Source organism: Pollachius pollachius (assembly GCF_949987615.1).
Source record: "Pollachius pollachius genome assembly, chromosome: 3".
Taxonomy (NCBI): domain Eukaryota; kingdom Metazoa; phylum Chordata; class Actinopteri; order Gadiformes; family Gadidae; genus Pollachius; species Pollachius pollachius.
Window position 1 is genome coordinate 35,989,520 of NC_136936.1, and position 12,976 is coordinate 36,002,495.

Here is a 12,976-nt window from a genome sequence, read left to right on the forward strand (position 1 = left end):
GGCCAGCATCAGAGAAACATGCTGCACACCAGACGTGGAACTATTATGTGTGTCTTTTAGACCGAGATGCCTCCCCCGAGAGTTTGGCCAAGTGACAGTGATAGCTGTTTATGTCCCACCCTCTGGCAATGACGCACACGCAGCGAGAGATAATCACAAACTACGCTCAGCGCATAGAAACAGATAATCCAGATTCATCTGTATTTATTATGGGGGATTTTAATTCCTGCAGACTGACTAAATCAGTACCAACATTCCAGCAGTATGTTAAATGTGCCACCAGGGGCAAAAATACTCTTGATCTTTGTTGTGGTAATGTGAAAAACACCTACAAAGCAAGGCAAAAACCATCATTGAGCACTGCTGATCACAATGTAATACACCTTATACCTGCCTACAAAACCCAGTTACAACGGGAGGGTGTGTGAAAGAAAACGGTAAAGCAATGGAACAGCTCATGTACTGAATCTTGGCAGGTTTTCACTCAAGCTGACAGTCTGGAGGAAGCCACAGATGTAGCTACAGAATACATCACATTTTGTGAAGAAAACACTATACCTTCAAAGACAGTAGTAGTAGTGATAGTAAGGTTGTTGAGTCTAGTTTCGGTCACAAGGTGTGAACAATAGGCTTGATTGACTGGGCGGAGCTAAGGCTGCCTATTTAGCAAAGTTAGGAAGCTGACAAACTCAGTTACATCACATTTTGTCTTTAAGAAGGTCGTCTCATAGCTAGCTGTGGTGAGTCTTGAAGCTAAGAATTATAGTGTTTGGCATTGCAATTGGTTGTACTAACTTTAACCCTAGTTTCTGCAGTGTTGGTTTTTGCTGTGTTGTTGTTGATAGTAAGGTCGTTGAGTCTAGTTTCGGTCACAAGGTGTGAACAATAGGCTTGATTGACTGGGCGGAGCTAAGGCTGCCTGAGCTACCATGTGCATTTAAAGGCTAAGTGTTAGTAGCGTCAGCTTTAGCGTCAGGACCCAGTAAACGAAGGACCCGGGAAACAAAGACTAAGGGAGTCTCTCTGTGGGAGTCCCGGGAAACAAAGACTAAGGGAGTCTCTCTGTGGGAGTCCCGGGAAACAAAGACTAAGGGAGTCTATCTGTGGGAGTCCCTCGAGGAAGACCTTAGAGGCACTGTACTGTAGTTATGTGTCGTACTTCAATTATCGTTAGAATCTCTGTACTCATAGACGACGCCACAATAGATCCTCTGCTCGGCGTCGTAACCCATCCAATCTATGCCATTTACCCACCCTCGCCACCACTGACCTTGAAGTGATGGGAGGACTCTGGAATTGCCAGTCAGCGGTCAAAAAGGCAGACTCTATTTCGGCCTACGCGTCCCTCAATACCCTCCATTTCCTGGCCCTGACAAGAGAGCTGGATCACTCCAGAGAACTCTGCCACTCCTGCTGCCCTTTCCACTGTTTACTCATTCTCACACACCCCTAGACCTTCGGGGCGAGGAGGAGGGACCGGACTCCTCATCTCTCCGATGTGGTCCTATCAGGTCCTTCCACTAGAACACTTGGCCAGATCTGCATTTGAACTCCACGCTGTCACTGTCACCCTTCCTATCAAGCTCTTCATTGTGGTAATCTACCATCCCCCTGGTCCCCTTCGTGACTTCTATGACGAAATGGATGCCCTTCTCAGCTGCTTTTCTGAAAATGGCACACCACTCGTTATACTTGGCGACTTTAACATCCTGCCAGAGAAGTTGCACTCACCTGAATTAACCAACTTTTTTGCCACCTTTGACTTAACACTATCCCCTTCTCCTCCCACACACAGAGCAGGGAACCAGCTTGACCTGATATTCAAAAGGTCCTGTGGCACCTCTGCTCTCTCTGTTACCCCACTCCCCGTATCTGACCATCACTTTGTTGCTTTTTCTCTTCCCTTAAAGTCCTCTCCCCCCTCCTCTCTAGTCCCCACATTGTCACCACCCGCCGCAACCTCAAAACTCTCTCTTCCTCTACGTTTGCCTCAACTGTTCTGTCTTCACTACCTTCTATTGAACAATTCTCTCAAATATCCACAGAGGAATCCTCTGACACTCTGCTATCCTCCCTCTCCTCCTCTTTGGACTCCCTCTGTCCCTTCCACTCTAGACCGGCGCGATCTTCACCCCCCCTCCTTGGCTGTCTGAATCTCTGCGGACCCATAGAGCAGAGTTGCGGGCAGCTGAGAGGAAATGGAAGAGATCAGACTGTCCTAATGATCTATCTCACTATCTCTTCTCTCTGATTTCACCTCCACTGTGTCAACAGCCAAATCTGCCTTCTACCGGACCAAAATTAACTCCTCCGCCTCAAACCCCAGGAAACTGTTTTCCTTGTTCTCTTCCCTCCTCAACCCTCCCTCCCCTCCTCCTCCTTCCTGCCTCACTGCTGATGACTTTGTTACCTACTTTACCCAGAAAGTAAAGGACATTAGCTCCTCTTTTATCACTGCCACCATCCTCCCTCCCTCCACCCCCACCTCTGCCTTTACCCAATTCATCCCTCTCACCTCAGACGAGGTCAACAGAATTATAACATCTAACCATGCCACCACCTGCCCCCTGGACACTATCCCTTCCTCCCTCCTCCAGGCTGTGTCAAACGACATCCTGCCATTTCTCACCGCACTTATTAACTCCTCCCTCACGTCTGGCATTGTTCCAACGTCTTTCAAGACTGCCAGAATAAAGCCTCCTCAAAAAACCAACCCTTGATACCACTGACATCCAGAATTACAGACCGGTATCTCTTCTTTCATTCCTCTCTAAAACATTGGAACGTGCCGTCGCTAACCAACTGTCCTCCTATCTCTCATCTAACAACCTGCTTGACCCTCACCAGTCAGGCTTGAAAAAAGCACACTCCAGTGAGACGGCTCTCCTCGCGATGACTGAGTCCCTCCGTGCGGCCAGAGCCTCGTCCCTCTCATCGGTTCTCATCTCCTTGACCTGTCTGCAGCATTTGACACTGTGAACCACCAGATCCTCCTCGGCACTCTCGCCGAACTTGGCATAGCTGAACCTGCCCTTTCCTGGTTCACATCCTACCTGATGAATTGCACTTATCAGGTAACATGGAATGGCTCCTTGTCCAAACCTTGCACGCTTGATACAGGTGTTCCTCAAGGCTCTGTACTGGGGCCTCTTCTGTTCTCCCTCTACACCAGATCTCTGGGCTCTGTAATTACATCCCACGGCTTTTCCTATCACTGCTATGCTGACGGCACTTAGCTATTTCTCTCCTTTCCCTCATCTGACAAAGCCCTGATTGCAACACGCATATCTGAATGTCTGGCAGAAGTCAGCACCTGGACAACTGCCCATCACCTGAGGCTTAACCTCAACAAGACTGAGCTCCTCCTAATACCAGGGAAAGATTGCCCACACATGGACTTACTGGTCACTGTTGAGAACATCACTGTATCTCCTTCTCCAACTGCCCAAAACCTTGGTGTAGTGTTGGACAATCAGTTATGCTGCACCGCAAACATCACTGCGGTGGCCCGATCCTGCAGATTTGCACTTTACAACATCCGCAGGATCCGGCCCTTCCTCACAAGGCAAGCAGCTCAGCTTCTAGTCCAATCACTGGTCATCTCCCGACTCGACTACTGCAACTCGCTCCTGGCTGGACTCCCTGCCTCTGCGATTAAACCCTTGCAGCGCATCGAGAATGCGGCAGCACGCCTCGTGTTCAACCTACCAAAGTTCTCACATGTGGCCCCCCTCTTCCGAGACCTCCACTGGCTCCCTGTAATAGCTCGCATCAGATTCAAGATGATGGTACTGGCATACAAGGCAGTCGATGGAACTGCCCCTGCCTACCTCCAAGCATTAGTAAAGCCACACTCCCCAGCTCGATCCCTCCGCTCAACTACCTCAGCTGGACGTCTGGTACCGCCATCGCTAAGAGCAAGCAAAGGTCGATCAGCGAAGTCACAACTTTTCTCTGTTTTGGGACCTCAGTGGTGGAACGAACTCCCTACCGATGTGTAGCATCTACAGTAGCTGCTATCGTTGCTTTACACAGGGAATGGGTTAGCCTAGCGATTGTAATACTTGCACTTGGTTCTATGAACATCTTTACTGTATCGACAGCGATATATTGTTTCACTTCTTATGACAAATGTACTTATTGTAACAAATGCACTTATTGTAAGTCGCTGTGGATAAAAGCGTCTGCTAAATGCCCTAAATGTAATTAAAGACAATGTGCTGCTATATGTACAAAATAAATCAATCCGTTTTTGATACTGCACTTTAATCAGTTATAAAGGGCCAACTGAAACGCAATGTGCTAGAGGTGCCAAAAAGTTTGGTAATGCCATTTTTTTTTTGTCGTGAGAAAAAAATTGTGGCAGAGCAACGTGATATCAATTCTAAGCTAAAAAATCATGATTCATATTTTTCCCCGAATCGTGCAGGCCTACACTGCAGCTCAGTCAGAACCATCTCCACAGGATGTCCTCAAGGCTCTGTGATCTCCCCAGTCCTCTTGACCCTCTAAGCCAACAAATCCTGACATGGTATATATTAAATACTCTGACGACACAGTCATCGTGGATACCACCAACTCATTGCAGCAACTGCAGTCTGTGGTGGACGACTTCTCTCTCTGGTGCAGGTATAACAATCTCACAGTGAACATCTCAAAAACCAAAGAGATGGTCATAGATTTCAGGCGCTCCTCCACCAGCCCCCTTGCTCTTCAGTTAGATGGCCGGATAATCGAGAGACTGGAAGAGTACAAATACCTCGGTCCCATCATTGACCTCAAGCTCACCTTCAAAAGTAATACAGACCGCATCTTCAAGAAATGTCAACAACACCTGTACTTTCTCCGGAAGCTACGACGGCTGCAAGTCGACAAGTCAATACTCCAGTCATTTTACAACTGCATCATTCAATCCACCCTCACCTTCAGCATCCTGCCATGGTTTCGTTCCCTGAGTGAGGTGAACAAATGTCCCCGTAACAGGATCATAAAGATAAGTGGGAAGATCATAGGACAGCCACAGACCACTCTCACAGCCATGTATGAAAAACAGGCCATCAGGAAAAGTAGACGGATCATATCAGACCCCACCCATAACCTTAACAACCAGTACCATCAGCTACCTTCAGGAAGCAGACCCCGTTCCCTGCCCCTAAGAACCAAACGAGCCATGTCCACCTTTGTTCCAGCATCCATCAGGCTGTTGAATAAACAGTAAGCCCCCTCGTACCGCCCAACCCAACCCATCACTTCAGACTTCAACCTATTCACCTTCCACCAACTCACAATCTATTCTCCCTACCCACACCTCCACCCCTACCCACAGGGTCTTTTTTAGCTTTTAAGAATTTATTTATTCTCGTACACGATGGCTAACTATTTATTGTTAAAGTATATCTTGTTTGCATGTGCCTGACCACAAAGGAGGTCAGGCACAACTTTATTGTTCCCTCACGGGAAAAATAAAGTTCTTTGAATTTAATTGAAATTGTACGATTTCTATGTTGACGTGTGTCTTCTGTGTTGTAGTTCAATCTGAAGTATGAGTACTGTTGTCTGTTGTTGTAGGAATGGGAGACAGATGAGCAGACGGACATTGTCATCATCAAAGGAGCCGGAGAAAGGGCCTTCTGCGCCGGCGGAGACATCATAGGTCACACACACGCACATGCACACACACGCGCACACAGCACCCATCCTAATCTATTGGATAGTCTAATTACATGTTTTGGTTTTATTACAGACTGATACAAGATATATTCATCAGTCAACCACCTCAGATGTAATGTCCTTCTCCTTATATTATCTGAGGTGGTGTTATCAGAGACTACCAGCCAACAGTGCACTGGGTTCGATCCCCAATGGCTGTATCCTAATTGGTAGCTGACTTAAAGCCAGATACCTCTCAACCCTACTTCACATAAATGACATGTCTCTGAATTGCACTGTAAATCGTTTTGGATTAGTGTCAGAACTAATTTCGTGTTACTCGCATGCCATGGATTTCTGAAATCGATCTCGCATTACGTTCCTAACTTATTATTTCATTTTGCAGGGGTCACGGAAGCAGGAAAGTCAGGAGACCCTCTAGCACAGGATTTCGTCCATGAGGAGTATGTTCTGAACAACACTATAGGTAACCGACACCTGCTTATGAACATACTAAAGGTCCTTTTACATTGAACGCAAATACCTGTTGTTTTCCCACGTCATTAACATAATTACACATCATGGAGCTGAATGGGACTGTACAATGCCAACTTGCAATGTAGGACATAAATATAGCTTTCTCTTGATAACAAGAAGGTGTGCAGCTGTATCGTAACAGTTTTGTTTTGGATACCAACTTTCTTCAAGAGAGGGATAGCCAACTATTAGTTATGTCGTATTCGTGTTGAACCTCAAAAACATCTCCTAAATATGGATGCATTAAAGAATGATCATCATAATCCCTTTTGCGAGCAGCCATTTGCTACAGTATTATATCTTGGATTTAAAAGAAAATGCCATTATAATTGAATCCTTTGAATATAGGATATTTTGGTAAAAAGGTCATTTTGTCATTCTTGCTGGTGCAATTATTATTGGAAAATGCTACAATTTCGTCAATTTTGCATATTTTATTCATTAAGCATCTGGTGTAAAAACAACTTTTTAGGCTAGATATTACCCGGAATAAAATGAATCAGCTTCAAGTCTGTTATATTATCCTGTGTGCTAAGTGTGTTTTCTATTTCTCAGGAATGTATAAGAAACCATATATTGCTCTTTTTGATGGGATAACCATGGGTGGGGTGAGTATTTTGTATTATATGCTGCTCAAATTGTACCATATATTTTTATACTTTAAAATTTGATTCATAACCTGGACCTTATGAAGGTCCAGGTTATGAATCGCTCACACCCAAAACATGCTCACACTCATGCTTTATTTTACATGTAACAACTTTTTTTGCCTGAGGGTGTCAGCAAAGTACTGGATGTCTTTTCCCACTGGTTGTTTATTACCCTCCAGTTGTGAGGTCGGCAACGATTGGTTGAAACGGGATGACAGTTTATGGAGCATGTTGCTGACACTCTCCTATATATTTTTTTCTTCTAACTCTTCACTGTCAGACTGAGCGGAATTTGAATAGGCGTCTTGGTCTGCAAAACCCTGCAGAACTATAGCTCTGATACAAAGACACAGAGCCTGAAATGTGCTGTAAATGTTAAATGTGTGTTCTCTAGTACTTATGTTTGTACGTATCATGCATACACTGTCCCCCAGATGAGAGTGGATATTTAGCTTCTTCCACTTATCTTAAGAAGAATTTCTCATCCTGGCTGGGGTGACCTTGACTAAGGTCGCAATTCTTCATATTTTATTTTCAGGCACATTGTCAGAAGAAAGGGCATTTGATGGCAAAGGGTTATTTACGGTGAATGTGTGTGCATGTTTTGGCCTTTTGACACATTGAAGGGGGATGATGAGGATGATGGACGAGGAGCCTGTGTGAGTCCTTAAGGTTGGGGGGGGGGGACAGAAAAGCTCCACCCTTGGCGCAAATCCAACAATAATTTGTGCTGGGCACTTTATTATCTTGACGAGGGGGGTGGTTTCTAAGGGGACATATTATCTTGATGTCCCCTTAAAAACACACAAACACGCGCACACAAACACACGCACACAGGCTGACACGACAAAGTGCATGAGACAATTGGAGAGAGGGGGGAACTATGGGGCAAAATCTGTAAATGACAAACGGCTGGATTTATAATGTATGGCTTAGGGTCATCAGCTGATAATGGCTACATGTCGTCATTATTGGACCAAAAGATAAATCAGAGCTTATAAAAGACTCTGCATACAGTTTAATGGGTAAACCCTATCATTAGAAAGACCCACGTATAGTAAGTGAAAAAAGTGAAAATCAATTAACATTGGTTTCACTGACCAAGCTGTACTCCAATTCTCAGATGTTAAGGATGTGCATGTATAAATGGTAATTGGACTGCATTTATATAGCGCTTTTCTAACCAGTGGCCACTCAAAGTGCTTTACAACATTGCCTCACATTCCCCCATTCATGCACACATTCACACACCGACGGCAGAATCAACCACGCAGGGCGACAGCCAGCTCATCGGGAGCAGTTAGGGTGAGGTGTCTTGCCCAGGGACACCACCACGCTCCGGGGAGCCGGAGATAACTAGCAACCATCCGGTTACCAGCCTTCTGCTCTACCTCCTGAACCACATGCCTCTCCCTCTATACATCCTCATTTATATAGGGAGTGATCTGCACACATATGGAGCTAACATTTGATCCTACATATTTAACATAATTATTGAGGGGAAATAAGAGCATGACATTAAAGTGTGTGTGTCTTGTTAGCTGCACTGCGTGTTTGTTATTAAACCAAACATTGGGTGGGGGGTTAGGGGGGGGGTCCAGGTCCTCCAGACAGCGGCCGGCCGGACTGCACCATCTGGGCTTGGCCGTCTGCAGCGCAGACAGTGTTTTCCCACGGGTTGGTGCTCTATACGTCAGAGCTAGCTGTCCTTCCACCACTTTTGTTATTCTTTTTTTGGGGTTAAATAAATATCCTTAGTCCTTCTTATTTGATGAAATAATTATTATTTCAATTTATAAAGCATTCATGAAAACATTCATGAAATCTCAAATTACAGGGCTAAAACTGAACATGCAAGTAAAGCTAAATCAGTATAATGCTAACTAGAACTAACTAAATGCCTTCCTATATTAGAAGGTCTTTAGGTCTTTGGGTCTATAAATGACTGTAAATGGCTCCTGACCTTGTTGTGGGTTGTCTCTTCCTCAGCTCTGATGCTGCAGACCCTGGTCGAGGAGGGCCTGATCTCTGAACACATGTTCTACCACATCCCGGAGAGCACCAGCGACATGCAGGCCTCCCACCAGGTAGCCCTCACACACCTGCATGCGGCACAGCACAATCAATGGTTTACCTCGAATAGTTGAAAGATCTTTTACCTTGCAAAGCATTATGGTCTTTGCTGTTTTTTTAACCATTTTTAGGTAAACATATCAATAGTTATTCATAATTAAATTAAAAAAAACTGTCTTTGCTCTATCTATTAATTAGTCAACGTAAATTATCCATTTTCTTGAATGTTAGACAATAAATTACTTAAATGAATAAGACATGCAAGACCCATGTCACCTCTCGGGGGGGGGGCACTTCCCTACAGTTTCCCGCCTGAACCCTAACCCCCTGTGACCCCCCGTCTGCCCAGCTGACCCAGGCCATGCGCTGGCTCCTGGCCCGCGCCCCCCTGCCCCGCCCCCTCTCCTGCCAGACGTTGGTCCAGTTTGTGGAGGCGGGCCTCAGCCAGCACTTCAGTGGCCGCTTGCAGGCCCAGCGCCGGGAGCGGGCCTCAGCCGGCCTGCCCTCCCTGGACCCGGCGCCGGTGGTCTGCCTGTACAACGCCGTGCTGGCCCACCTGGCAGACGCAGTGTCCTCCCCGGAGCTGCTGGGCCTCTCCTGGCCCCCGGGGGAGTTCTCCCTGCCGGACTCCCGCCACCTGGTGCCCCACCTGGGCTGGAACTCGGCCCAGCACCTGGCCTGGCTGCGCAGCGCGGTGCTGGGCCTGAGCATCCCCGACTGGGACATGCCGTCCTCTACCGGTGAGCACTGAAGCAGAGGCTCCACCAAATAGCATCTATTCCAATGAAATTACATTACGCGTTCAATTTGTACTACTGTCCTGCTCTGTTACACCCACTAGGGCTGCTCGATTATGGAAAAAATCATAATCACGCTTATTTTGGTCAATATTGAAATCACGATTATTCAAACGATTATTTTTGAGTATGAAAGCATGTTGCACTTATTCATCATGCCTCTCCCAAAGAAAACTATGCAACTGAGAACTTTGTAATTTCGCCTTAAGAAAATACACAAAATGGTCAAAAAGAAAATGTTCCAATCTAAAATGATGTACAGATATGTATCCAGCTGTTCTATAAAACAAAACAAAATAATCGAAAAACCTGATTATGTTAATTTTGTGATCGTTTGACGCTAAAATCGAAATCGCGTTCAAAATTTGATTAATCTCCCACACCTCCCACCTTGGATTATTAACGTACGTCTTGGTCTTATTCCTTATTCCACAGCCGGCTGGTCCCAGCTGCAGTCCTCCGTCCTCCGCTACGCCTCCCAGATCCCCGGGACCCCCCACGGCCGGCCCCTCCTCGGGTCCCGGCTGGAAAACCTCCTAGAGAGGGTCCGCCAGCAGCACTACCACCCGGGCCCCGCCGCCCACCGCCACCGCCGCTCGTCGCCCCGTCGCGTGTCCTGGGGGGGGCGGGACGACCGCCACGGGCCCGGCTACAGCCAGGTGCCCTGGGACCACCTGCTGGTGCTGTGCATCGACCACAGGCTGAAGGACTGGCCCAGCCCCGACCTGCCCCTCTGCCAGGGTACGATCCCCCTGGTCTGAGCCCTAATGTCCGACCCCTATCCGCTGAATGTGTTGACCTAAGAAGAAAGCACTCCATTGAGATCATGGGGCTCTATTCACTGATGTAGTGCCGCACGTTCTCATGTTATCTTCTGGGTGTGTTTTTTGTTTTGCGTGTGATCAGATGCGGTGACGGAGGACGGGGAGGTGCTGGTGTACTTCCTCACAGAGTCCCTGAAGCACTTCGATCCCCCTGAGGAGTGGAGCCAGGCGGTCCGACTCACACACCGGCAGAAACGGCTGCATACAGAAGGGTGAGAGGAGCATGTGTTCAACCCCATTATCCACGCTTATTTCTCTAGGTCGGCGTTTGGATTATTTCAACCTTTCTGGGGACACACTTTACAAAAGGCACCACATCTACTTTCTGTCTTTTCGTTTTTTTTATAGTTAAATAATCTGCTTGGTGGCTCTCCTATGATATTCTGAAAGCATTGGGCTGACGTACATTATCGGCTACATTTTGGTCGCCGATTAGCCAAGCGTATTTTAATATTTCAGTTTGGTTTTCACCTCTCCCTTCCACCAGAGGCTGCGATGCCAGCGAGGGGGCCCCTAGCTCTCTGTCCCTGAGACAAAGGCTGTTTGACTGCCTGGCAGCGCCCCAGCCAGCCCTCTCCTCCACCCCCAGCCTGGACATCACCCACACCTCCTCAGCCCAGGAGCTGCTGCCTGGACTGGTGCTCCGCGGCCTGGAGGAGGAGAAGGCCCACAGCCAGAGGTATGGACCCTACATCTACCCTACCATTTAGGCCTCTGTATGACTACTATCTTGAGTCAAGACAAACTTTTCATTGTAAATCTAAATATTTCTTTGTTTCTCTGCATCTGTCTGTCTGTCTCTCTCCTTTCTGTCTGTCTGTCTGTCTGTCTGTCTTTCTGTCTGTCTGTCTGTCTGTCTGTCTGTCTGCAGGAGCATTGAGCAGCTGAAGCGCTGGTTGACCTCCGACCCCCCGGAGAGCCTGTCCATGCCTCTGTTCATACCCTCCTCCACGCTGCTCTCCGCATCCCCGCCCGCCGTGCCCTCGAGCAAGGCCAGATCATCGAGAGCCCCACTCACAAAAGTATGATGGTCCTACATTTATCTTAATGTGATTTGAATAATAACTCAAGTTAATGGGGTTGAGATAGTCAGGTGAAGTGGTTCCAAAACCAAGTCATCATCAAGGCATTTTGCGTACCAACTCGTATGCAAACGGTAAAAAGTAGGTAAATACACTTTTTAAATAAATACACATGGTAACTTGGGGAACATTTGAAGGAAAACGCAAACAGGCTGCCATGTTTTCATTCAGAAACACAATTAACATAAAACCTAAAAATGTATTAATAGTTAAATGTGTCTATTCCATAATAAAATCCCCATACCACCTACAGTAATGGTACGCATACTACAGGTTGAAAAACACTTTAGTCTAGTGTTAGGATGTTTGACTCCTCGCCGAGAGGTCCTGGGTTCAAACCCCAATGTCCATAGTCTACCTGTAGCAAGAGCAACAATGCCCTTAACCCCTAACTGCTCCTGTAGGACATGTATGTAAGCAAATGTTGGATTAACTGTAAGTTGCTTTTGATAAAAGAAAAGTCACTAAAAAGCCTACAAATAAATAAAAAGTTATTTGTACAGTTTATCATTGTGATTGTCATAGTGACCAGCATCTGTTGTATATCTTTTTAGAAAGAAAAGTCCTCGGAGGACTGTACTTTTGACGACGGACCGGGCCAGACCGGTTCCTCCCCGGTAACCATGGCGCAGAGGCTCCGGGACATCCAGCGCCAGATCCTAGGGAGCCAGGAGGAGGAGCTGGCCTGCAGGCTGAGGCTTGACGGCATGCTGGGCATCGTGGACGACTGATCACATGACCCAAACTGCCTCATGTCATGTGACCCAGCAGCTAGTGTTCTGCCACCACCAACTGCCCTCAGTGGAGTGGAAGGGAAGCCTGTCAAGAATGTAGAAGGGCTCTTGGAAATGTCAGTTGTCGTTTTTCTTTCCTCTTAAGATGCCAGGTGTGTTTTAATTTGTTTTAAAATAGCTTAATAGTCTGATGGAAGGAAGACATATCCACCAATAGCCTGTATTTTCCTTCCCATTTTTAATTTCTGTACAATTAATAAAACCTTTTGAATGTTTTTGTTTGTGTATATATGATTTTTTGTCTTTCTGCTTACTGCATAGCGTTGTCTATAAAATGAGAATATGCTTTTCTGAGAGATGTTTTATCGACGTATGGATATGATTTTGTGTCTTTCACGTTTTTCTGGACTTGGATGTATCAAATTAGAAGGAAATAAGAACTTAAGTGTGCTATTTTTAAGCATGTACTTGTCATAATAAATACCGTATTTTTTATGCAAGTGTATTTGATTTTTTATTTAATTGAGTTCGCTCATCTTGGAGAAAGTTGATATCGCTAGTGCACTTCTTCACAGTGATGAAACGCCATGGTCCGAGGTTATTTTCTGGATAGCTTTTCGAAGCCGATTA

The 12,976-nt window shown here is 46.3% G+C and overlaps 1 protein-coding gene across 1 annotated transcript; it reads left to right on the plus strand.

The window, feature by feature from the left end:
- The first annotated feature begins 6,062 nt into the window (after positions 1–6,062).
- Positions 6,063–12,764, plus strand: LOC307072603 (germinal-center associated nuclear protein-like). Its single transcript, XM_079731975.1, has 9 exons — positions 6,063–6,136; positions 6,742–6,794; positions 8,826–8,923; positions 9,259–9,649; positions 10,142–10,447; positions 10,613–10,742; positions 11,018–11,209; positions 11,402–11,552; positions 12,167–12,764. Exons 3-9 carry the CDS (start codon positions 8,831–8,833, stop codon positions 12,341–12,343), a joined length of 1,440 nt encoding a protein of 479 aa, XP_079588101.1. The 5' UTR covers positions 6,063–6,136; positions 6,742–6,794; positions 8,826–8,830; the 3' UTR covers positions 12,344–12,764.
- The last annotated feature ends 212 nt before the right edge of the window (positions 12,765–12,976 follow it).